Raw genomic sequence first — 24,925 nt, forward strand, 5'->3', positions numbered from 1 at the left:
AAAAAAAAAAAAAAAAAAGAAAAGAAAAAAGAAAGATAGAAAGAAAGAAAAAGAAAACCATCAATAAAGGGTTACCTTTTACGGTGGTACAAAGTAGAAAGAAGGCAAAATAAGGCTGATACCAGACTGGCAGATATTTAAGGACGGAAGTGAGTGTAACATAAGACATGATGGGGTTACAGCCCATGTGGACACACGGTTCATTGAAATAATGAGTGAGTGTAGTATTGAAATAGTTAATGTGAAAATATTTTAGACATGTAAGTTAGGCCAATAAAGTGGTTTGTAATTTTATGCTACATATTGAAAGTGTTTGGCCTGAGAGGGTGACACAATGATTAACTATGAAATCTGACACATTTTCGTTTTGAAGGGAGCTGGTCCATGCTCATGGCTGAGTGGGCTGCCGGAGGGGCTGTGGGAAGCTGGAGGCTGACAGCAGGCCAGAGACATGTCTTAGATAAAGGCCGTGTTTTCAGCCTGAACAACCAGGGAACCTACCACAGAGAAGTGGTACTCAGTGTCAAATTATGCTGCCTAATGAATAAATGAGGGGGCATGAAGCATGTGCCAGTGTCCTGACGACAGTGACAAACCAGGAATCTGAAAGACACAGAGGATCCAGCAATGACTGTCCAAGGAGAACTCACTGAAGTAAAAAGCTGGGGACGGAGATTTTGAGAGGCGCGCCAAAAAAATGATGTCTGCCGCCTCAGGTGTCCCTGGGTTGCCCCCAGCAAGTGGCTCCTGTGAATGAGAGTAAATGGAGGTGTGTGTGGGAAGTAAAGAGACAGGGATGGAGAGAAGGAGACAGGGAGAGAGAGAGAGGAGGGGGAGAGGGAAAGAAAAAAAATGCTAACACATAGGAAACAGGGAAACGCTCCCCAAACTGTTGGTGACATTCACGACACTTCGCCTGCTGTGGATGTGCCTTCGACTCTCCCTGAGATCTCTCAGTACAAAATACATTTCCCTTATTTATTTAAATTCACATATTCTAAACTTTAATAATCATTGACATAATAGGACAACCAGGTTCAGCAGTTTCCTGATTTCCTTTTGTTTGGGCGTTATGTTTGAGCAGATCTGCTTTTCCTTCCTCATGCAACAGCGTTTTCTGGTTTTTGAGACTCGGCTCCATCCCTCGAGTGCTCCTTCTCCTCCCTTTTAGAAGGCTTTTACATTTGTTTGGAAAAAACAGGACAGCCCTCCTGGCTCCTTTCCAATCCTCCCTCCATCCCAACTTTCACACATCCAAACCCTGCTGCTGCTGGTCACCTAGGCAACGCGGCAGCCAGCAGCACGTGTGGGTCACAGGCTCCCAGGAGAGGGAGAGTTTCAAGGCTTAAGACTTATCCCTTCCATCTCAAAATGCTTCTGTTCTTTCCTCTCCACCCTGGCGGCTTCTCCCTCCATTCGTCCCTGCTGTTCTCTCCTTACGCCCACGTCCACCTGGCCTCTTCATCTGTGGAGGCTTCCCCCATCCACTATACCCTGCATAACTAAAATCTCTCAGCCTGGCATCACCGACTCCCGGCTCTCGGCTCTCGGAGGAAGCATGTGCTCCCGTAGCAGGGCAGAGCCTTACCCTTGACTCTTCCCTTAGATACGACAGCTTCAGTTCCACTCAATTCACGATCCACTCCCTTCTCCCATTGCTTGAGTTTCCTGCCCTAAACTGCCCTTCCCACCACTTCTTTGACTGGTGAGCTCTTTTCCATACTCCAAGAAATCACTTAAACGCTGCTCTCCCTCCTGGACACCTGTACGTGGGGTTGGAAGCTAGTTCCTCTGGGTGCCAGTGATATTTTGTATCTAATGCTTAGCAATGCTGTGCTTCTGTCTCCTCAAGAGGACACCACATTTCTTGCAGGCAGGGATGTTTTCCAATCCTTTGAAGTTCCTTTCTACAGTGCCTGGCTCAGACCTCCAGAAATATTTTTGAATGGATGAGTGAGTGAACGAAAGACTTAATAAACAAATACTGCAGAGTGGAAACGAAGAATAAAGTCAGAGAAAATGTCATACTTTTGACTGAAAGGAGATTACTACTAACAATTAAGAAAACAATTCTAATAAAGTAGTGAGAATAGAGGCCTTTAGGGAGCAGGAGGGTGAAGGAGAAATGGAAGTTACTCATTCATACCACGTAATGAAGATTTACAGTGGTGAGAACCAATATAAGCTTTACCCACTCCCCCCCCCAAAAGAAGATCACAGAGCAATGGGAAGGGAAAGAATCCACGGAGACACTGAAGAAGCCAAAACAGCAGCTGCTAAATGCCAGTAACTCTGTCCCTGCCATGATCTTTGGGACACCTACCTCGCCCACCTGCACCACTGTCCCCATCTTCCCCTGCACAGGTCCTTGGGGCCTCTGACTACAAGAGCCCCAGGAGGGACCAGAGAGTCTCTGGTGCCAATGGGCATCAATTCTCTTCCATTTATCCAGTTCACGTTATATACAAGAAAATCCCAGGTTTTATCACATCTATTGTCTGCAAAAATCCTACAGTAAAATTCATTATGTGCAAAGAGCCTGCACGCCTATCCCTGCACTCTGGGCTTGACCATGTGCATAATCAATTTACTTTCCCACCTCCCTGCCTGTCTTCTGCCCTTCCCTCTTTCTCTCTGAAATTCCCTTTTTTCCTGGGCTCACCTCACGCCCCTCCCTCCATTCATGAGTTAAGGTTCAGCAAGAAGGACGATATTACCGTGGCATTTTCCCTGACTCCTCTCCCTGAAAGCATTTTCCTCTGCCTCAGAGGCCCAGGGCATTTTACCTTCTGGTAAGTATCTATTTGCCCTTTGTGTTCTAGTTGGCACATGAGTCTGCCCACCAGCCTACCAACTTCTAGAAAGCAGGGTTTATATCTGATTCGTCTTCGTACCATCCCAACTGTTTTGTACACATGCACAGGATAGACAATAAAGCAGAACGAATGAAATGATTTTTAAAATGAATGTTTTATACCACCCAGTTGTCATTTTTGGTTCAGGATTGAGGGAGACAATGGAAATTAATGAACAAAAATGAAATATGTCCACCTTTTTTTTTTTTATAACGTCCCCAGAGATACTGATCTAGAACATTGTTGGGATTATCAATCTAGTTCATGAAATTGTAGTTTACTAAGATAAGTGACCTCAAAAATATAAGAACCAGAGGCAGCAAAGTATAGGTAAGCTTCCATCTAATAGAGTTAGCTATACTCTGGGTGTGCTGCTGTATTTTTAGCAGATTGTATTAAAAAGCATAATGGGAATGACACTAGCATTGCTGCAAGAAAAATGAACAAATTTCACAGGATTATCATGGGACACAGAATGGAATAAAATACACAGTTTTTAACAGCCATAATAAATACTGAAAACAGCAAAGGGACAATTTAATGATTTTTAAAACTCATCAGAAGAACAAAATCTATGAATTCCACTAGTCAAATAGCATGTATGCTTAGTAAATCTCTCTCTCTCATGCTTGCGTGATTCTAAAACTTATTGATTTTTTTGGTTTCTATTATAGACTGGATATAATATTGGGTACTTTTTTCAATATTTTAGATTATGTATGGTGTTGCTTTAATTTTTAGATTCCATTAACTTTCTTGGAACATCTATTTTTAAAATACCTTTAGGGTTTGCCAATTATAAACAATAATACAAAAAAACCCCCCTAAGCTTTATGCTTTCTCAGCTTTGTTTTAGCCTTTCCCATATAACTTTTCTTTGAGATCTAATGCTCCAGCTTTTACACTTCTAAAAGAAAATTCGACTGTTTTCTTAAATATTTTAATAATATGAGATGGATCTTAACAAATTCTGGGAAGCAAAATATGAACCATCTAAGCTATTACCTATGAGATGCTTTCATTGGAAAGGAATTATAGATACTATAACATTTCCTTTCTGGAAAGAAATAGAGTTAAAATACGGTGGCCAAGTCTCCCCAGAAAAACAATAACGGGGAACATTTACAATATATCATTTTTTCAATACCTGTGGCTGTAATCTTCGAGGCCCAATTCCAGACCAGGATGTGGTGGGGAAGGTGGTCCTTCGCTCTCAGCCCATCCGTCAGTGGGAAGCACTAGGTCTGTAGACACAGAATAAATGGAGCTGTAGTAAAATCGAGGCAGCACCATTTGGGGGCTGCTTTTGTTTCAGTCTCTTACACACAATTCTAACCAACACATAAACTAGCCTTGAAATAAATAAGTCCTCATGAGAAACCAAAGGTTTCTTATGAGAACTAATGCAGCTTGTGGGCAAGGAAAGCTAAGCCTGCTAATAAGTTTTTACACTGCTGACCTGCTGGCAACCCCTGGCAAATCAAGTCCATGCATCTTGACTACCTTTTGCCACCAACGGAAGGCTGACACATACTCATTACCCGTGATTTGTGGAAGATTAACGGAGTCATCTCTTTCATGCCTTGATGTTTTTGTAAACAAGACCCTATAATGAATACTCGAGATTATGTGGTGATTTAAGCATTTGTCTCAAACAAGAAACTTTAAAAATCATGAGATATAGTATAACTACTTATCACGTCTAGTAGAGGATTAAAAAAAAAAAAAAAAAACACTCTTTGTGCATCTGTGCCCTAATGGAAACACATGGGTTTAAGGCCTTGTGAGAAAAAAGACTGGGGTCTAAATCTTGATTTTTTTTTGGCCGGGGCTGGGTTTGAACCCACAGCCTCCGGCATACGGGGCTGATGCACTACACTTTTGAGCCACATATGCAAAAACAGAAACACAAAAATAAAAATAAAAATAAATCCTGATTTTTTCATGTACCAAGAATGTATACTTTTCTAGTCTGTTCTGTCCTAGAAAAATAGATATGTAGACTGAATATCACTACAATTAATAACAAGCAAAGTTTGTGGGGATCTTATTGTATACCAGATGCTGTGCTAAGCATTATGCTTGTTATGTCATTTAAAGCTTATAATTCAAAACAATATTAATGATGTTAATGTATGAAAAACATCATAGATCATCTCGGCTTTTGGAGCAAAACTGCCGTGTCTCCTCCTCTATTGCTGCGTGCACTTGGGCAAATTACTCAACTTTTCCAGGCCTCAGTCTTTAAACCTATGAAGTGGCATAAGAATAACTTACTGGAGGTGTAGAAGGATTAAATAAGATGGTATGTAGCCAAATGGTGATTTACAGGTGCAATGTGTTAAGTAAATGTGAGGAATTATAATTCCATAAATCATAAATTCTCTTGAGTGTCTCTTCCATTGAGATATTTGGTTACGTGTGCACCCACCCCATCTGTTCCTGATGAAGAGAAGAACAGACAAGTCTCTCTGTGGCTGAGTACTGCGGCTGGTGATGGAAAGTACTTTGACTCCTCCACAAGCCAGTGTCAACCTGACTGGGACATGAGATGTCATTCTGAGAATTTCTGTGAGGGGGATTAGGGTGAGATTATCATTTAAAACAGGAGCCTGGATATAGCAGATTACCCTTGTTATGTGGGTCAGTACATTTATCCAATCGGCTGACAGCATGGATGGAACAGAAAGGCTGACCCTTTCCCAAGTGAGAGAAAAATCCTCCCGCAGGGGCACCTTGGAAATGGAACATCAGCTTTTTCTGCCTTTAGTGTGGACTGAAACACTGGCTCTTCCTAGGCCTCAGGCCGGCTAGCTTTTGGACTGAAATCATGCCCTTAGCTGTACTGGTCCTCAGGTCTTTGGACTTGGACTACACCATCAGCCCTCTTAGGTTTCCAGCTGGGGACTCATCCTGCAGATCTTGGGACTTGCCTGTCTCCATAAGCTCCTGAGCCAACTCCTTACAGAGTCTCTTTATTGATAAACATGTCCCCCCTACTCCATCTCATTGGTTCTGTTTTTCTGATGAGCCCTGATGAATACACCAGGTAAGGACCTACTCCAATCTGCCCTAGGGACTAGAATGACATGGGGTAGTTGTTGCCACGCTGACTTGTCCCTGGAAATCAGGATCCAAGCGGGAAATCTGAGGAGTTGGTGACCAGGGTAAAGAACCATGCTGAGCAGAGGCAGCCAGCAATGCCGCTGCTTCTGCCTCCCCCCAAGGACCCAGGACATGGTGGCAGCAGTCAGGCAGCTAGAAACTTCTGAGAGAAATAGTTCAGAAGGGCCATAACGTGAATAGGGGAGAAGGCACACAGTGGTGCAACATTCTTTCTGTTGGCTCTATCTTTGGCTCTCTCTAATCTTTCTATCCGCAGCCTCTCAGCCCATATTCTACACTGGTGATAAATATTTGTGGTCACGTAACTTGTTGTTCAAAATCACCTCAGCTGCACACAATTACTTACAGTATAAAGATCTGTGATTCTGGCAACCAACTTCATCTTCTATAACACATTAGCACCCAAGACCACACCTCTGGGCTTTCCTGCCTCAATGTCTTTGCTTATCTAATTGAAAAAGCCACAGCACTTGCTGTGGCCCTATTGTTCTCCTAAGGTTCGCCTCCTATATCCCCTTCTCCATAAAGCCTTTATTGTTGTCTAGAATCTGTCAGTAAATTCGTAACAGTAGCAAAGAGAAGTGGTGCTCACAAAATCTGCACATTTCATCTCTTCCTGGGTGTATAGCTAGATACCATTTCTCAGGCCTCTTTGTCCATAGACTAGCTCTTGCCAAAGGAATATGAGTTGCTATGGAAAATGTCATTCCCAGTCTTAGTGGTTAAGAGAAGATATACCTTCTCCACTCTCTCCCATTTCCATTAACTACCACCTCAAAGCCAGGTGTGGAGGTGCTGCAAGGTGGTCAGGCACCAATGGAAGGTACTTGTCTTCATTAATAACTGAATGGACCAGCAAGCTATGATCCTAGCCAAAAATTGATCTTCTATCTGGTTTTGTAAATAGTTTTATTCAACTCTGCCATGTCATTGGTCTAGGACTATTCTATGCTACAAAGGGAGAGTTGAGTTTTAAAAGAGATTCTATCATCCACTAAGCATGAAATATTTATAATTTGGCTTTCTGAGGACAAAGTTTGCTAACCCCTGCATTAGACTCTTCTTGAGGGTGATGGTGGCTTTGTATTCATCTTTGCATTCCTGATAGCATATTCTGCAGTAAACATTAGTCAAATTGACAGGTACAATTCAATCTCTGATACCCATTCCACAGGTAAAGGACTTACATGTCACAGAGGGGGAGATGCATGCTGGTTCCCAGGCAGAGACACATTAGGAATAATTATACTATTTGTGTCTCCACAAAGGACCCCAAGGAATACAGATCCAGGAGGACAGAATACAGAGTGTGAGGGTCTAATGTGAAGTAAGGACAAAAGCCTAACGTTGGGGAATGAAGCCTAACTCAGAGTTGGGGACAGTAGTGACGGGGCACCCTTGAGCTACAGTGGGGTTGGCAAGGAGAAGGAGAGGATGGAAGAGGAGAAGAGAGCAGTGAAGGGAGAGGTAGCAGTGTCAGTGCCCTCCATTGTCATGTGAAGGCTTAACAGGATGGTATAGTAATCCCTTGGGATACAGCCTCCATCCTTATCACCCTCTTGGAGCACCACTCTCATTTCACTTATGGGCATTGCCGGCAATTCTTCAACACTAAAGTGAATTTACTGGTGTTACAATTTCTACAAACATTAGTTCTAAAAATGCCTTTTCTGTGTAACAGCTTGACAGGAATAAAAACATAAAATAAAATAACCAAGAGCTGTGGGTGGTATGTACTATTATTACAAAAATAGATGGAGCACAGAATATCAACATTGAATTTTTAAATATACAAAGAAAAGGAAAAAAGGGAAGAAGAAAAAAGTTCATGTTTTGGCTGTAACATTTTCGCTCCTCACTAGACATTATATTTTGTCAAGTTAATCTTATTTCTCTAAAGGAGGTCCTTTAAAAAATTGGTAGTGGTGAGTCAACACTCAGGTTTTATGAGTCCTCTTAGTGGCCTGTTAACTGCCTTACACGCATCTGAAACTTAGGAAATTCCAATAGCTTTCAAAATGTAAAATGTTATTATTAATAATATTATAAAGAGGTAATGAACATGATACTCTTCTGTAGCATCATGTTTATAAATTCCATTAAACTTTTTTTTGTCTTTAAATCAATAGGCTTATATAAAAAGGAAATCCTATCTACTAGAAATTAAAAGAATTAAAATTTAATGAGTCTTTGTTTTGATAGGCCCAATTCTTGTAATTTAGTATTGCAACACAGATCCACAAAGAAAGAATAATAGATTTTCTCTGCCTTAAGAAAAATAAGTTTAGCAGAGTCACTTATTAAAAGAAATAGAGTTAAAGTCACCCATCACTTAATGATGGGATACATTCTGAGAAATGCATCATTAGGCGATTTCATTATTGTGTAAGTATCACAGAGCATACAAGGTTTGACAATTAAATTTACAAACTCATCCTAGAAGAAAGTGCTTCCCACTGGAGAACATCACTGTGGTCGCCGTTCAAGTACTCCTTTAGGTAAACTATGTACCATCGCCTGAACCTAGTTAGCCCTTCAAAGCAATTCTGGAACCCTTTCTGGAATAGCCATTAAAGCTGTTGTTATATCGATTACCTGAATGTCACCAAAATGTCCCTCCTTTCAGTATTTCTTTTATCTTTGGGTAAATAAAGTCACTGAGGGCCAAATCAGGTATGTAAGGAGGATGTTCCAATACAGTTATTTGTTTACTGGCTAAAAATTCCCTCATAGACAGTCCTGTGTGAGCTGGTGCATTGTCATGATGCAAGAGCCATAAGTTGTTGGCCAAGATTTCAGTTAAGTTTTTCCAGCAATGTTTCTCTGTTTACTTGGTCTGCTATGCTTCTGACAATCAGACAAAGATTTTGATAAATTTTTGCAATGTTTTCATCAGTTCTGTTCCCTACTAGACCCTGACCTCTCTTCATTAGTGACACTTTCTCTCTCCTTAGAAAAACACTGAATCCATTTGTACTCTGATATTTTCTTCCTGGTATTATCTTCATAAACCTGGGTTAATATGTCCCTGATTTCATTTCCAGTGTTGCCAAGTTTAATAAAAAATTTACAAATGTTTGTTAGTGACTATAATTCAAGCTCTGACATTTTCACAATGGCACACAAAACCACTCAACAACAATAATGAATGCCACTCAGCAACACACTGTCACATGTTGACACGAACACAGCTGTGAGACACGGATATACCAAGGTTATGAAACCTTATTAAATTTTTTGTACAGTGCTGCCAACCTAACTGCACAGTGGCAAGTTCTTTGTCAGAGCTTTGTACATATATAAACCTACATAGTATAACCTACTACACACCTTGCCCATGTGGTAAAGCCTATTGTTCCCACACTAAAAACCTACCCAGCATGTTATTGTAATGAATACTGTAGGGCTAGGGGTGCCCATCCTGGGGCCTGTAGGCTGCATGCTGATTTTGTGAGGACTTCTTTGGCTTATCTGTGGCGACAGATATCGCGGACCTATTTTTTTGTTTGTTTGTTTGCTAATTGGGTTTCTTTAGTGTTTGTGTATTGAATGTCTGGCCCAAGACAACTCTTATTCTTCCAATGTGTGTCAGAATAAGAAGAAGGGTTGGACAAACCTTGCTAAGTAATTGTAACACAAGGGTATTTATGTATTTAAACATGTACATATATAGAAAAGATATGTATAATGAAAAGATCTGTGCAATCTATGATCTAAAAGGTAGAAAATGGCACATCTGTAGCTGGGACTCACAATGACTGGAGCTTGCAGAACTGGGAACAGGACTCTGGGAGAGTCAGAGAGTGAGCAAGGGGTGAGTGAGTATGGAAGTCTCTAAGGCATTACTGTGCACTACTGTAGACTTTATAAATATGTACCCTTAGGTTTTCTTTCTTCAATAACAAATTTCTCTTAGCTTACTGTAACCTTTGTACTTATAAACTTTTTAATTTTTGACTCTTTAATAATTTAGCTTAAAATGTAAACAAATTTTATAACTGTACAAAAATATGTTTCCTTTCTTCATATCCTGAAAATAAGACCCAAATCCATCCTCGTCTAGGCCTACACAGGGTCAGGATCATCAGTCTTCCACCTCCCCATCTTGTCCTCTGGGAGAGTCTTCAGGGGCAATGACATGCATGGGACTGGTCTCCTGTGATTATAATGCCTTCTTCTGGAATACTGCCCAAAGGACCTGCCTGAGGCACTATTTCTTTTTTATAAGTAAAAGTACACTTTAAAATTATGATTAAAAAGTACAGCACAGTAAATACTAGATAATAGTACTTTTTCAGCTCCATTATAATCTATATGGGATCACCATTATAGATCTGGTCCATATGGTACATGACTGTATTTCATAGATACTGAAACTAAAACAACATAGGAGGTAAAGTTTCTCAACGTTCCCTTGGATGCCATTGGCGTGATTAGGAATAAAATTCTAAACTTTTAGAATGTGTTGCTTGAGAATTAAGAGCCAATCAAATTATATGAGGGCTGGACATTTTTGTTGTTGCTGGGGAATCACTGAGGGTACAAAGAGAGGGCTAGACATTTTGTCAAAGATGTCACATTTATGATCATAAGGTGGGCACAATAGAAGGAAGTCAGTTCTGTAGTTTGTTCTTTCTCCAGACTCTCCCACTATTGTGATTTAAAGTCTCAGAAGGAAATCTTACTCTATCAAGAAAACTTTTAATTTCTTCAAGGTAAAAAGAAATACGCTGAGTATTTCTTTACCTAGATAAAAAGTAAAGCCAGCTTCTAATGGACATTCTCACTATCATGTGAAAGGACTTTAGTATTCCAAGGGCCAGATGTAAGTCCGGGCCTACCCCACAGTTTAGGACAGTGATTTCCAACCGGTGTGACCTGAGAGGATCTCAGGTGCACTGAGAAAAGTTTTACAGGTCACTAATTACTTTCAAAAGAAGTTCAAAGCACAGTCAGTATATTCTTTTCTTTATTCTTTTTTTTTTTTTTTGATCAACATAATTTAATTGTGCCTATAGTCAGCCTAGATAGTTGATGATAGGTTCAAGTGTGCCATGAGATTAAAAAAAAAAAAGGTTGAAAAACACTGGTCTAGAAGGTGAATTTAAATCAGAAAGACAGGACTCGAATCCAGACTCTGCATGTATCAGGTATGCCGTCTTGGGAAAACTATTTACTCTCTTTAACTTTCTACTTCTTCATCCGTAAAATAAGGATAATAATATTACCCACTTTTGAGTGTGCATGTAAATTGCCCAACACAGTATCTAACAGACAGTAAACACTTAATAAATGGTAACAGCTGTTGCTACTACTCTCACTAAAATGGAGGAATTCTGATGAAAAAGCAACGTCCCATTCTGATGAGACAATTTGATTCTAGAGCAACCTCAGATGTATAAGGCTATTCTGTGAGAATAATCTCAAAGTGGGGAGCTTGCTCCCACACAGTTAAATTTGGTAAGTCCTTAAGTGTCCAAGAATATAAGGTGCTGATTGCATTATATCTGGTATATCTAGGATATCTGTTCAACAGACTACCACGCAATTACTGCATATGATGTTGTTGATGACTATTCAATGACACAGACACTCATAGTGGGCTACTAATTAAAAAAGCAATTTTCTAAACATTACATACAACACATTTCACTTTCATTTCATTTTATGTACACATATTTGCATGAATAAAAGACATGAATGACATACACAAAAATGTTATTGATTAAGATCCTTGATCCGGGGAAGTATGAATAACATTAAATTTTCTTTTCATTGCTTTTCTCTAAATTTTCTACAATGAATCTGTATTGCTTTTGCAATATAAAAAAATGAAAGTCATTAAAGCAAAGAGATACAAGGAAATAAAATAATGTTCTTGATGACCTGACGACGTATAATTTTTGTCAAACAAAGAAGAAAACTTAGGAGTCTACTAGAAATGTGATCCTTAACAGACAATAAAGGAAAGACCGGGGAACAAGATAATTACAAGAAAATTCCAACCATCACACGTTTGGGGCCCTGATATTTACCTATTTAGCACATGCATCTTAGAATCAAGCATAAATCTGCAAATCACGCTGTGATCATTTTAGGATTTAATACAAGTCCATACTTTTTTTAGTTTAGTAGTTATTCATACTCAGTAACTTTCCAATATTAAAAGAGCTTAAAAAAAATAACAGTTTACCATCTCTGATCCTCCAGTCGTGGTTTGTTTTATACATAACCCTCCATGTTTGGGGCAGCAAGCATAGAAACTGTCATTTAAACTGGAGGCTTTGCCAGGAATCTGATTCACAAGTCTGAGTCAGCTCTCCCACCCCTCTGTCAGTGTTCATGACTCTGAGTAACAAAGTCTGCACTTAGTCTAATTAACTCCCCTTTGTTCCCTTTTCTCTTCCTTTTTTTTTATAAAAAGGCACTTTTGCATTTTCTCGCTCCATTTACAGGGGATGAAAATGGTTAGACTCTTACCTTTCTGTTTGTCTTGTGGACTGTAAGTGCCAAGTGGATGCAGGGTACTATTATCATTTCGCCTGGAGGTGGTTACAGAGTTTTGACAGTTCTCAAAGCACGGCTTGGAAAATGCCCCACACTCTGCAGGCTCCTAACGGATGAAAATAAAAATTACATTTGCTTTCTTTAATATGTTCCAACTTAGTCAATTGAAGCAAAGTGAAAGAACGATCAATTTATGAATAGCCTTTCCAGACTCTATTGCCTATAAGTTCTCAACTGTAGAAAATCAAAATGGCCCTATCAGTTAAAACATCTTTGAGTATGAAATAATGAAAAAAAATACTGACAATGTGGTGCGAAGGATTAGGAGTGCTGATAGCCAACACAAAAGGGGATTAACTTTATTATTTTCCCCCCACTTACAACTGGCTTCTTTCAAATTTTCTTCCATCTGGGAGTGCAGCTTGTGGCAGTGTCAACACAAGAATACAGTTCATGCCAAGGGTGTTTCTCTGCCAACCAGCTGGTTTCTCTCCCTCTCTTGGCGGCTAAGTGCATATGCTCTAGGACAAGTCAGAACCCAAGCAGGTTTGCCTCTGAAATGTCAGGAGTGTGTCCGCCTGCAGACGCTAGGTCTTTTGGCCAGAAGCTACACCAAACTGTTGTGACAACGCCAGACAGCGGTTCTCCTGAGGCTTTCGTCCCCCTTTTTTCTGTACTTGCCCTTCCTATTTTGATTTTTACAGACTGTAAACAAATACACAGTTGCCTTAAAACTGCTCTATCCAGAATCATATCCCCCCAAGCCATCTTCCATGGGGGCTGAAGAGGTACTAGGCGGGGGCCCATTATAGAGAACTCTGCCTGTTTTTTTTTTTTTTTTTTTTCAAGAGAATCAAGGCATAGAGAATTGGGTTTTGCTCTGGCTCATATTATTTGTCTCCCTAACAGATTTTAATGAAGTAAATAATTTGGAAGCCATCTCGCGGCTGTTCCCTGGATCATTTGCGAAAGGAACATGCCACAAATAGGAGCACAGATCTAAGCTCCAACGCTGTCTCCTTCTGAGAAAAGCATTTGGTTAAAACAATGCATTTGATTTATATTTTCATCTTTAATTAGAATAATTCAATGGCTAGCTAGGTATACAAAATATTGAAAACATTTAATGCAGGTGGTTCTTAATAATTAAAATGTTTTTAGCAGCTACAGACCCTTCAGCTTTTTGTCAGGCTTGTAACACTTCTCCCACACCCAGCGTGAGACCCTCGCCTTGGGTGTCGCCAGTCAAACCGAGCCTAACACGGGAGAGGCAGGCTACTCCTGAATTAAAGCTGGAGCCCTCCCCAGCAGCAGAGGTAGGACTTGCCTTGCACAGCCTGTGCTTTGATTTAACAATAACAACAAGAACAGAAAAAAAAAATTTTCTGCTTTCCCAGCTCTTTGATAAATGACACAATCGATATCCCAACAACTGATCAGTAACCAGCCTAATTAAAGTATTCAGCCTGTAAAATAGAGCTGTCGTGGAACCCTCCATTAGTGTCCCAGCCAATAAAAAATATAATGGATTTTTAAACATATTCTGCTTCTACCGAGATGAGCTGGCAGTGGGGAGGGAAATGTTTTGGGGAAGGGGAAAACAAAATCAGGTCATAACCCATTTTTTAATACCAAGTCTCCAGGCTCAAATAGAATTACAATTGAACCTCAAGCTCATCCTTTGAAAAATATGTTTCTATTTAAAATGATTTTGATTCAATCAAGGGCTCATTATGTATTCTTCACGAGGTCCTCATCAAAACTGTTTACATACCTTGTACATCTGGGTAATGTGGGAAAAAACCTCCAACAACTATATATTTTGACTTCTCTTAAGTAGCTTCTTGAATTTCTTTTTAACATCAATACAGTGTTCAAGCAACCGTTTTGGTATTCTTGCCAAATCTAACTAATTGATTTGCCTGAGTGTGTCAACAGTGTTGAAATCTTTTTCTAGGTTATGCTGCTTTTTTATTATACTGGAGGGTGGTTGCTGTTCCACAGGAGAATATCCCCCAAACACGAGTACATAATATACGCTATGACACAGTAAAATACAGATCTGGGAGATGAAACAGCGGCAAAAGTTTTTTTTCCAATTTAATAAAGATAAGCTGTACATTAGTCTGCTGTCTTTATAAGAAATAATGTTCTTTAATCTTCATGGGTACCACAGAGAGTCTCCATAGCTGAGAGTCAAGTGCCAGCTCATTCCCTATGGAAAGCGTGTAAATATTAGGGAAACTAAAAGTGGATCTTGTTTAAATGTCCTCACAGAAATTGCTTTTTGCCCCAGTTCTTGTTCCCGATTGATTCCCTAGTGATCTATATTAACAAGACACTTCTGAGAATGGGCAACGAAACTGGAAGATTTTTACTTTCTTCTGATGGAATAATCTTAATCCGCCCCAAAGTGTGAGAATGAAAAGGAAAAGACCTGCAGAGAAGAGGGAAGCAGGTGGCAAAGGGAACCGACCGTAACGCCCACCCATCAGCGTCCTCGCAAGGGTCAGATAAAGACGAGAAATCAGGGAAGATCAGAGGAGGGAGCATAGCTAAATCTCTTGGAAACATATTCATTTCTTTCTTTTCTATTTTGCCACTTCCCTGGGTATGATCCACTGTAACAGTGTCTTCCAGACTTTTCTATCTGTGGAGGTATCTTTGTTAAGGAAACCTTCAGGGAGTTCTAAAACCACCTATGCAGATGCTCAGAGGCTACCTGTTCAGTCGTCTCCAATAAATGGGTTCCATGCATTCCTAGGGCTCTGGGGTAAGAACCAAATTACACCAGATGGAACTGATTCTCTTAGGGTAGGATGTGGTAGATAAGGGCATATGTACATAAGTGAAGCCCACTAAATATTCATGGAAGACTCTGTCACTTAAGCAGACGCAGACGCAAATGTTGAAAATGAGTTTGTTCATTATATTTAGTCTCCAGTAATTGGCCAATTTACATTTATTTAACATCTACAAGGTTATGCGCAGAAGAGTATAAGAGGTATAGTTGCTTCTTTCCCATGACTGATAGCAAAGTAAGGTACAGCTTATAACATTACTACCCAGTCCACTCTTCCAGATGAAGGTCTCAGATACAACATTTTCATTCATTCAACAATATTTATTGTCTCCTATATGCTTGGAAATGAGGAGACATTAAGGAATAAAACAGAGAACAACATCTGTTACCTACAAACACTGAGTACTTGACTACGTATGTAGTTATACAGTCAGGAAACAGCAAACCTAGGATTTTAACCCAAGCAACTTAGAACTCCAGAGTATGAACTTTTAACTACAAAGAGCCCCACTATCATCTACTCTTGTTTAATTTGATAAAAAAATTCTTCAGTTGAACTTATTATTATTATTATTATTATTGCAGTTTTGGGCCAGGGCTGGGTTTGAACCTGCCACTTCCAGCTTATGGGGCCTGCGCCCTACTCCTTTGAGCCACAGGTGCCGCCCAAGTTGAACTTATTATTAAAACTAAGTTTAATAGTGTATGTTTAGTAGCATTCCACTTTCACTTTGGGCGTTATTGTGTTTCACAAACATAATTTGGCAGCAGAGGACAGAATATGCTGATTTGACAATGTGTTGTTTGCTGATATTTTTTCTTAACTTTTAGCGCTTTCAACTTTTCTTCTTATCTTTTCCTAAAATAATTTTAGGAGCATTTCATAATTATTCTTCATATAGGAGAGAAAATAATATGTTACGAAATTTTACATTTATTATTTTATATGTAAGTGAAATGTTTACAGATATTAGCATTCAAGATTATGCTTACACTTCATGTGTAAGTGAAAATATTCCTGATATGTAACAAAAAATCCAAAAGCAAGCATAAAAAAAAAAAAAGAAAAGACTTCTACTTATTTAATAACATGAGCAAGCAGTTCGCCTAATAAATCTCACTTTAAATTAGTTAAGCTCAGGTCTATATTATTTATGTGCAGATTATGGGGGAGAATCTGGACAGCTGATTGCATTATGATGATCTGCACATCAAACATTTGGATCATCTGATTAGGAACTTTCCAAGGCTAGCATATCAACCAAGTATATAAAGATGTTTAGGAACAAGTCCAGAGCTCTTGGAATTTCTGGAGGGAAAAAAAACTCCAGAAAGTATGAACCTGTTACATTTGATAAATGACTTACTTTATATGCACATTTTTATACCTTATCTTTATACCTAAAATATACAACCACCTGTTCCCCACATAAATCCATCAAAGCCCTTCTGTGGCATATTTTCCCAACTAGAGAATCAATATGACTCTAGCTACCATACTAGCCATGGAAGTTTGAATATCCTGGTGGCCCTTTGGGCAATTGGCTAAGGAAAATCAAGATCTGAATCACCTCGGTTGGTCTCTCCGGCCTCCTCAGAATCACTAACTGGATCATCCCTCGAATATTTCCCTCCATGGACATGGATCGTCTGAGCGTTTCCATAGCTTCATGGTTAGACTTTCCCAAAAGTGATTCCCCATTAACTGCAATCAGCTGGTCGTTCATCCGCAGGCGACCATCCTATAGCAGAGGAAAACAAAACAATATTAGACAGAGAAAAGCATGGTGATGACATGTGGCTGTTTCAGGGGAATAAGTTCAAGTTTAAAAAAGAAAAAATGCAGCTCCTGGGAATGACTTGCTTTTCATGACAGAAAAAGGTTCTGGAGTTTATCAACTCATTACAAATACTAATAACAAATCGTGAGAAAGTATTTTTTAGAAACAGAGTCCTGAGCTGTAATGATGTAGACATTTGCATAGTGCCTCTTACCTAAATCGTTGGCAAGCATGCTAATCTAGCCTGATTCTGCCATTTGCTCTGGCAGGGACCGTGTTGCTGACTCAATGGAAGGGGATTTGGAAGTGAAAGGAGGCAGTCGTATCTCTTGAAATGAGGGTTTGCGCTTTCCAGCACAGAGAGACATCATGCTTAAATGCCGTGTACTTGACAGTAACAACATGTCTCCCAGATACTGTTTCTAGCTCTATGCAAGGGCACTAAACAAAAAAATCCTCACGTAAGTTTCTCTAACATAACCACAAAGGTAATAGTCTGCAAAAGAACCCAGAGGTGCGCTGAGAAGGACCAGCGTGGCTCGATATCTTCTGGCAGAAAAACTTGACAAAGGGAATTGTCACGCTTTTTTGGAGGGAGGCTCTGACTAATGAATACTTTCATCCAGCATCTCCAGAAAGAAACATCACTTACCAGAAAGTACAAAGGACCTGGGCATATGGATAGGCAGCCCTCTGGGTCTAAATCTGGTCTACGTCACTTTGAGGCACTAATCATCTTCAGTGACAAGTCCCTTACAAGCTGAGCTACCCAGCAGTCGCTAACAAACCGGGATGTCAGCTCTGCCCACAAACGAACCTAAGGGGACCACAGTGCACGTCCCCAGTGGGTAGCCTGGGGGGGGAAGATGCTTAAAATGTTGACAGTCAGATTGGGGACAGGCCCTGTACCTATTTTACACTCAGGTAAAAAGTTCTTGCTGTGAGGCCCAGATGAATTAGGAATGTTATTATTCTACTGCTGCTGCTGGTAAATTTAACAGAAGTAACAGTAGGTGTGGATAACAGTTTACCCTTCCAGAGAATTCTTCCATAAATTATCTCTAGTGATTCTCACAGAACCCAAGAATGTAAGTAGATTCACGCTTTCATAAACATTTTATAGAAAAGGAAACCAAGGCAGGGAAGTGATGTAACTTGCTTCAAGTAACAAAACCTAGTCAAAGACAGCGCTGAGTTAAGTCTGGCATCCACAAATCCAGCCCTGTGGTTTGCCCACTCTCATTCCCTTTGTTACTTATCTCTAGAGAGCTGTGCAATGCAAACGGGGAAAGGAAAATATTAAAGAGTTCTTGTGAACTCCGGGAAGAAGAAGTTATCTGGGGCTCATGGTCAAAGTAAGAGGGTGAAATGCAAAAGCAAAGGCCTTCCTAAGAAATGAGATAACCAGACACACACAATGAACAACAGAAACGCCCCGTACGGCTTGGGGAGAAAAATCTGCAGACAGGTTGACAAAGTTGGACTAGTGCAAAAGCAGATGCTCAGAGGAAGTTCCTCCGCTGAGAGCGGAGGAAAGAGAGAGGGTGGTGAGAGCTGCAGTTCCGGGGAGGACAGCTAACGTGCTGGTGGAGCACAGCACAGGCCACCTGCCTGAGAGGGTGTGGGCCATGCAGGATTGCAGAGGGGACCCAAAGGAGGACACACCCCCTCCAGGAAGAAATGGGGATGACAGGCAATGAGAGGAATAGATCACGGCGTAAAATCGGAGACAGAAACTGTTCACATGGGCTGCCTCAGGACAGCTTCATGGCCCTTGCCTTCCTCTGGTTTTCCCACTTCACTTAACCTTTAGCCCAATCTGGAGCAAGCCTGGAAATGAAATTTACAGGAAAGGCCCAACAAGGAAGAAATCTCTTCGTTTCTGTTATCCAATTCTGAGTGAGGCACATAAAATAATAACATTAAGATGACATAAAATGAGATAAAACAAAAACAACCTAATGGTTTAGTCATGTGAAATGAGATACCAGTGGAGAAATTGTTCTGTTCTATTTTGTCATATAATAACAGGACTACTGGGCTGGATCTTGTCACTAAACATCTGTTTGGGATGACTGGAGACTGATGTGTGGTTTTTAAAGAGAAGAGAGAACCAGAAGACTTGGATCGAGGACCTAATGCTGTTAACAGGAAGTAAGGTCCAGGGTTCAGACTGTGGCCCTGGGTCTTGGCAGGACACCTCGTCCACTGTGACAGAAGGAGAAAGATGAGGACTGCAACTTGATGTGTCCTGGTAGAGATTAAGGGAATAGAAGCTGAGAGCAATCCCACCTGGTAACCTCTGGCAAACCTCCTCTCTGAATGATGAGGCAAGGTCAGAGTGAGAAAGTAGATGAGAAAGGATAGAAGAGAGCATTTTTTTGTTTGTTTGTTTTTGTTTATAAAATCTCTTATCAACAGATATTAAGCACAACTTTTATTTTCAGCTATGTTCTAAGTCTCAAGCACGGAGAATTACATCGGGCGAGGACATGTTTGCTGTAACCAAGTCCCAAACAAAAAGATAGGTCAGGTCAGCCCAGAGCAACTGGAATTTTTTTTTCAAAGACATTCCCATTTATCACCAGCGTCACCAGAGAGTTGTGGGCACTACAAAAATCTACACACTCTCATTTTCAAGCTTGGCTTATTTGTTAGTATCGGTTTGTGCTTTTTCTTTATAAGATAAATGATGGGTAATTTCATTAATGGTAATGCCAGTAAGTACCATGTTGTTCTAACATTTAGAATATAATCACAGAATTTAGAGCTGGAAGGGTCCTCAGAGGTCATCTCATCCAACCTCTTCCATTTAGAGATGAATAATGTGATGCCCAAAGAGGTTGAGAAACCATTTATCGAACACCTAATAAGAGAAGGCACTTTCACATATATCAGGACTTGCTGAGCTGGGGTAAGGTCAGAGGTGGAACAGAAGAGCCCAAGTCCTGAATTCTATGCTGCTCCCCATTCACTAAACCATTCTGCCCTATGACTAGTCCCTAAAGGGGTAATGCTCCAGGAAAAGACTTTCCAAACCAGAGAGTATAACATCCTGGAAGAGAACACTCATGACAGCAGAGATACAGCAGAAGCGTGGAGACAGGAAACTGCATGGGGACAGCAAGGCAAGGAGGCAAGCTGGGGGAAAGTACAGTCTATCTGCCTAGCTGCACGTCCGCACGTGCATGTCTATGTCCAGTCTTGACCTAAAAATAAGTGGACTCAATGAAGAGCTCATCCTTCAAACATCAACCATCCCTCAAAATTATGTACCTCCATTTTGCTTTGCAATAATTTTGATCAAGAAAATTACCTTTTTATGGTTTCATTTTTCTCTATTAAATATCATGTTTATGCAAACACTTAGGCATGGGACTATTAGCCCTTAATTAACTTTATGTCAGCGAATTCAACCATCCAAAGATTTTACTTAGTAATTCTGGGATACTTATTTCATTGCAATCTGGTTCATGCTTGCATTTGCCACAGAAAAAAAGGAATCCCTCTCCTTCCTACCACCTCCCATGAGAACACTAGGCAAGCAAAAAGACCCAACTATGGTCTCGACCTTTGGCATCCCCCATAACCAACTCCCCTATTCCCTCTTTCTTGCATTATGAAGAAATAAAGGACATTGCCAAAGAGAAGGAAAAACAGAGTAAAAAGAACAGAGTAACTTCCTCGGGACACTTCATGACAGACAGAAACTGGTATGAGGTTAGGGCTTGTGTATGTCCTGGGACGGTTTCAAAACTCATCAGCTCTAAGTGGTTTTAGCAGAGTGGACAGGGAGACACGATATGTTGTGTGCTATGTGCCCCTTTTACTGAACATCTAATACAGGCCAGTACTCGTGCAAATCTTTGCATACACTTGCTCATTCATTTCTTGCAACTGTGTGATATAAACACTACTCTCTATTACTTAAAGATGCAGAGATGGACATTAAGAGAAATTAATTTGTCAAAGGGTGCTGGTAAAGGCCAGATCTCTTTGTCTAAAGGACACGTATCCATTATGCTATGCCGCTTCTAAAATCAGAGTTTTGGAGATTATTAAAGACACTATAATTTTCTTTGGCACTGTATAGCATATAGCCTGATCTAAGTATTTATTATAAGAGTAAAGAAAAATCTACAAGTCTGTAGCAGGGACTAATTCACACATAAGAACATAAAAATCACCATTTCTTTATCAAATAAATCTATCATTTTAATTAAACTAGATACTAAACATTAAATAACTGAGGTGTGGACAAATGGACTATTTTAATACATTTGAATAAGAGTATGTTAATTTTACTCTAGTGAGGGAATATTCACTATTTTCCATTTTAATCATGTTACAAAGAATAACATTGATATTCTGGGCCCACAAAGCAAAACTAAAAATTTGGCCGCCAAAATATTTTAGCACGATTTTAACCACTTGGCTCAATACCATGATCTCTGTGTCATAGTTAGTAAATTTTAGTTAAAATCATGTGTTCCACTCAAAATGATATGAGTAGTATGATTACTGATTACCTAAATCCTACTGGCAAAACAGAACTTCAAAGTAAAATCATATCTGGTGAAATGATGTTAGTTTCTGAAAGTAAAGTGACACTGTAATTATTAATGGTGATAATTATTTAATGAGATTGTTCTCTGTGGCATCATGTGCCAAACCCTTTAGAAGCACTAGATAAATTTACTTCTTACACCATTTAAGATTGTTGCCTCCACTTTATAAAAGAACAAACTGAGGCTCAGAGAGGTTGAACGGCTTGCCACAAATCATATTTCTGAAGGCAGAAGTGAACTAGGTCTATGTAACTCTGGAGTCTACCACCTTTTCAAACACTTTCCTGGTGATGCCTCACCTTTATGGGCTCTTAGACTCCATTGAGAATCTAATAAGAGCTATAGGCCCTCATTTCTTAAAAACAAATATTAGGAACAGGGCTATGCCACATACGAGACAGGTAATTCCTTATAGAGTGGCTGCCGCCTTTCCAGGCAGGATATTCCAGGAATGCTCTAAAGCACACCTGGGATTCCCAGGGTGTCCAGCGACCTCATGGTGCAGCCCCTGCGGTATTTGGCGGTGCCTGGGTACTATCTCGTCCATGATTACCAGTGACACTGCATGTCTTAATCTATTTCTCTTGGCCAGATTTTTTATGAGGCTGTGTTTTACCACTAAAGTTCTAATGAATACAAAGTGGAGAGCAAGAAAGCCCAGGCAAAGAGCTAACCTCTGTGGAAGATGAGAAAAGCATGAGAAAGTGGGCTGGTCCTCCCAAGGCCAGTCCACATTAGACCAGGGTGTTGAGAGGATTAATCACAACCAGATGTTGGCTCCTGGCTCTGCATGTTGCTAACAGGGCCCTTGGTAGGGCCTCCTGGGATACTATCAACACTCAGAGCTCAAACCCCAAAGCTTGATGTCAGATTATAGAACAGACTTTCCCTGGAACAAGGCAGGACCCTTGGCAAAGTGGCACCCGATTGAGGGAGAGGATTGTCCTTTTCAAGAGCCCTAAATCACACCATGATGATACCTGCCTATCACAGTTTTTAGAAAAACAAAACAAAAATCCTCAACCCTCAACCCTCAACCCTCTGCATTCCAGATTGAAAGCATTTAACTTCATTTAAAACAATGAAAGAACAGGAACGAATGAAGATTTTTAAAGTAATTTTTAAAACAAAGAAGTTAGTGCACATTTTCCCTCATCTCCTCTAACACCATTTCAGCTTATACATGTAAAAGCAAACAGAAGGAAGAACGTCCCTTCCCTATTTCGCAGGGACAACAGAGTGTGTTCCGGTAGATATGTCATGGTGACTTTGCCCACATTCTTCCTTCTGTCCAGAATGTTCTGTGCATTCCCACTCACCTTTTCACCATCTCCTTACTTTTCAAAGTAAGTCTCAGTAACTGCCTTCCCTTCCCGGAGTTTTCCCCAGGCAGAATTACTGCTTGATCCTCTCAACACCCAAGAGGCTTCTCCCCTGTCTCTGTCAGAGCCCTTATCATTATTAGTGCTGTTTATATACTTAATTTATGATGCTACCAGCTTTCTAGAATGTGAGATGGGTAAGCTTAAGTTTTCTGTGTCGAGTCTATAACATGCTCTCACCTAACTGACTCTAGGTATTCAAGAAGTGCTTGCTAAAGTGTGTCATTTGAAAAATCTTTCTGCAAATTGCTTTGGACCTGGTTTAAGTTTTGTCTACAATGAATGCACTGTTTAATTTATAAATTGTAACTATGAGAGATCTATGAACACAGGCTGGCTTAGATGTCCCAGCACATATTCAGAGAACCTTTAGAATTCTGCAAGTAAAGCTTATGTTCTGTGTCCTGGCCCCATCTATGTTTGATCAGCTATTTGCAAAATTTTAAATGTATGTATCTCGGTCAGTAATCATCTAAGAGCATCACTCCACTTTTATGTAGCAAACCAGTCAAGTCCCAGCAGAATATCACCTGTGACATACAAAGCATTTTTCTTTTATGATAACAGAAGGATAGTTTTTAGAGCATCAGGGCATACATAATGCTTTCAAAAAGTATTACAATCTATCTCATTTTAAACTCCTGGAAAAATATGGGCCATAAACAAATATTCTGTAATTTATGGCCTTTACTATAGTCATACTGAATCTTACAATTTCCCTGGCAAGAAAGTTTGAGTAGCACTGACTAAGAAATATCAAAAATATTCTCTGGTCCACTATGCAATAATAAAATTCTGTGCTTGTTTTATACTTTCTTGGTTTTCTGTCATTTCCTTTTCTTCTCTATACCTTCCTATTTCCTTTCTGATTTTCTGCACATAATTTATTTTTAGCCTAGAAAGGCACATAAGAGAAAAGCTTGTTAAGGCATATGTGTTATATATGAATTAAGAAGATTCTGCACAAATGCTTAACAGGGTAGAATCTCATAGGCCTTTTCAACTTCTTAAAAATCATCTTATTGATTTCCTTATTGTTTATCTTTTTATATGCTGTACACTTGTTCATGCTAAGATTGCTTAAAATCAGTCACCAGAAAAATGGGATAACAGAGTGCTAGAACCAAACTCTGTCTGCACATACATCTGTTAACATGTATACACATACATATACACAAACACAGGGGGTGCCACAATAGGTATACACATTTTAAGAATGGAAAACACTGCATTAAAATTGTAATGCTCAGTATATACCAATAACAGTTGTTATCTCATACGTTGTATCTTATATCTTTTGTAACTGCAGAAATCAAATGTGACTTGGATAGTGCAATTTTAATACAATATTTTTCCTTGCTTAAATTATGTATATATATTTTTATACACCCATAATGAAGATAAATATAGCTGGATATGGTAGCTCATCCCTGCAATCCTAGGACTTTGGGAGACCAAGGCAGGTAGATTGCTTGAGCTCATAAATTCAAGACCATACTGAAAAAGAGCAAGATCCCATCTCTAAAAAATATCTGGGCATTGTGATAGGTGCCTATAGTCCCAGGTACTTGGGAGGCTGAGGCAAGAGGATCATTTGAGCCCAAGAGTAGGAGGTTGCTGTGAGTTATGACGCCATGGTACTCTACCAAGGGTGACAAAGTGAGACTGTCTCAAGAAAAAAAAAAGATGAATATAGTGTTTCAGGGGAAGAATACTTATTTTTGGAGTTAAAGCATGCTATATTAACTCTTGTAGATTATCATTTTCTTTTTCTTTTTTTCTTGAGATAGTGTCACTTTGTATCTCTCTGTAGAGCACTATGGCATCATAGCTCACAGCAGTAACCTCAAACTCTTGGGCACAAAAGAGCATCTTGCCTCAGCTTCCTGAGTAGCTGGGACTA

At 39.8% G+C, this 24,925-nt stretch overlaps 1 protein-coding gene across 1 annotated transcript in view; it reads right to left on the reverse strand.

Annotated features, from left to right (window-relative positions):
- Positions 1 to 24,925, reverse strand: part of LOC100940899 (partitioning defective 3 homolog B) — a 315,232-nt gene that overhangs the window by 97,688 nt on the left and 192,619 nt on the right. The window contains exons 10-12 of the mRNA XM_023510379.1: positions 16,863 to 17,033; positions 12,462 to 12,594; positions 4,003 to 4,099 (exon numbers count right to left, since the gene is read on the reverse strand). Coding sequence (XP_023366147.1) covers positions 4,003 to 4,099; positions 12,462 to 12,594; positions 16,863 to 17,033 — 401 coding nt within the window. The remainder of the gene's footprint in view (positions 1 to 4,002; positions 4,100 to 12,461; positions 12,595 to 16,862; positions 17,034 to 24,925) is intronic.

The sequence above is a fragment of the Otolemur garnettii genome, unplaced genomic scaffold (assembly GCF_000181295.1).
Source record: "Otolemur garnettii isolate 467f Iridium unplaced genomic scaffold, OtoGar3 scaffold00013, whole genome shotgun sequence".
Taxonomy (NCBI): domain Eukaryota; kingdom Metazoa; phylum Chordata; class Mammalia; order Primates; family Galagidae; genus Otolemur; species Otolemur garnettii.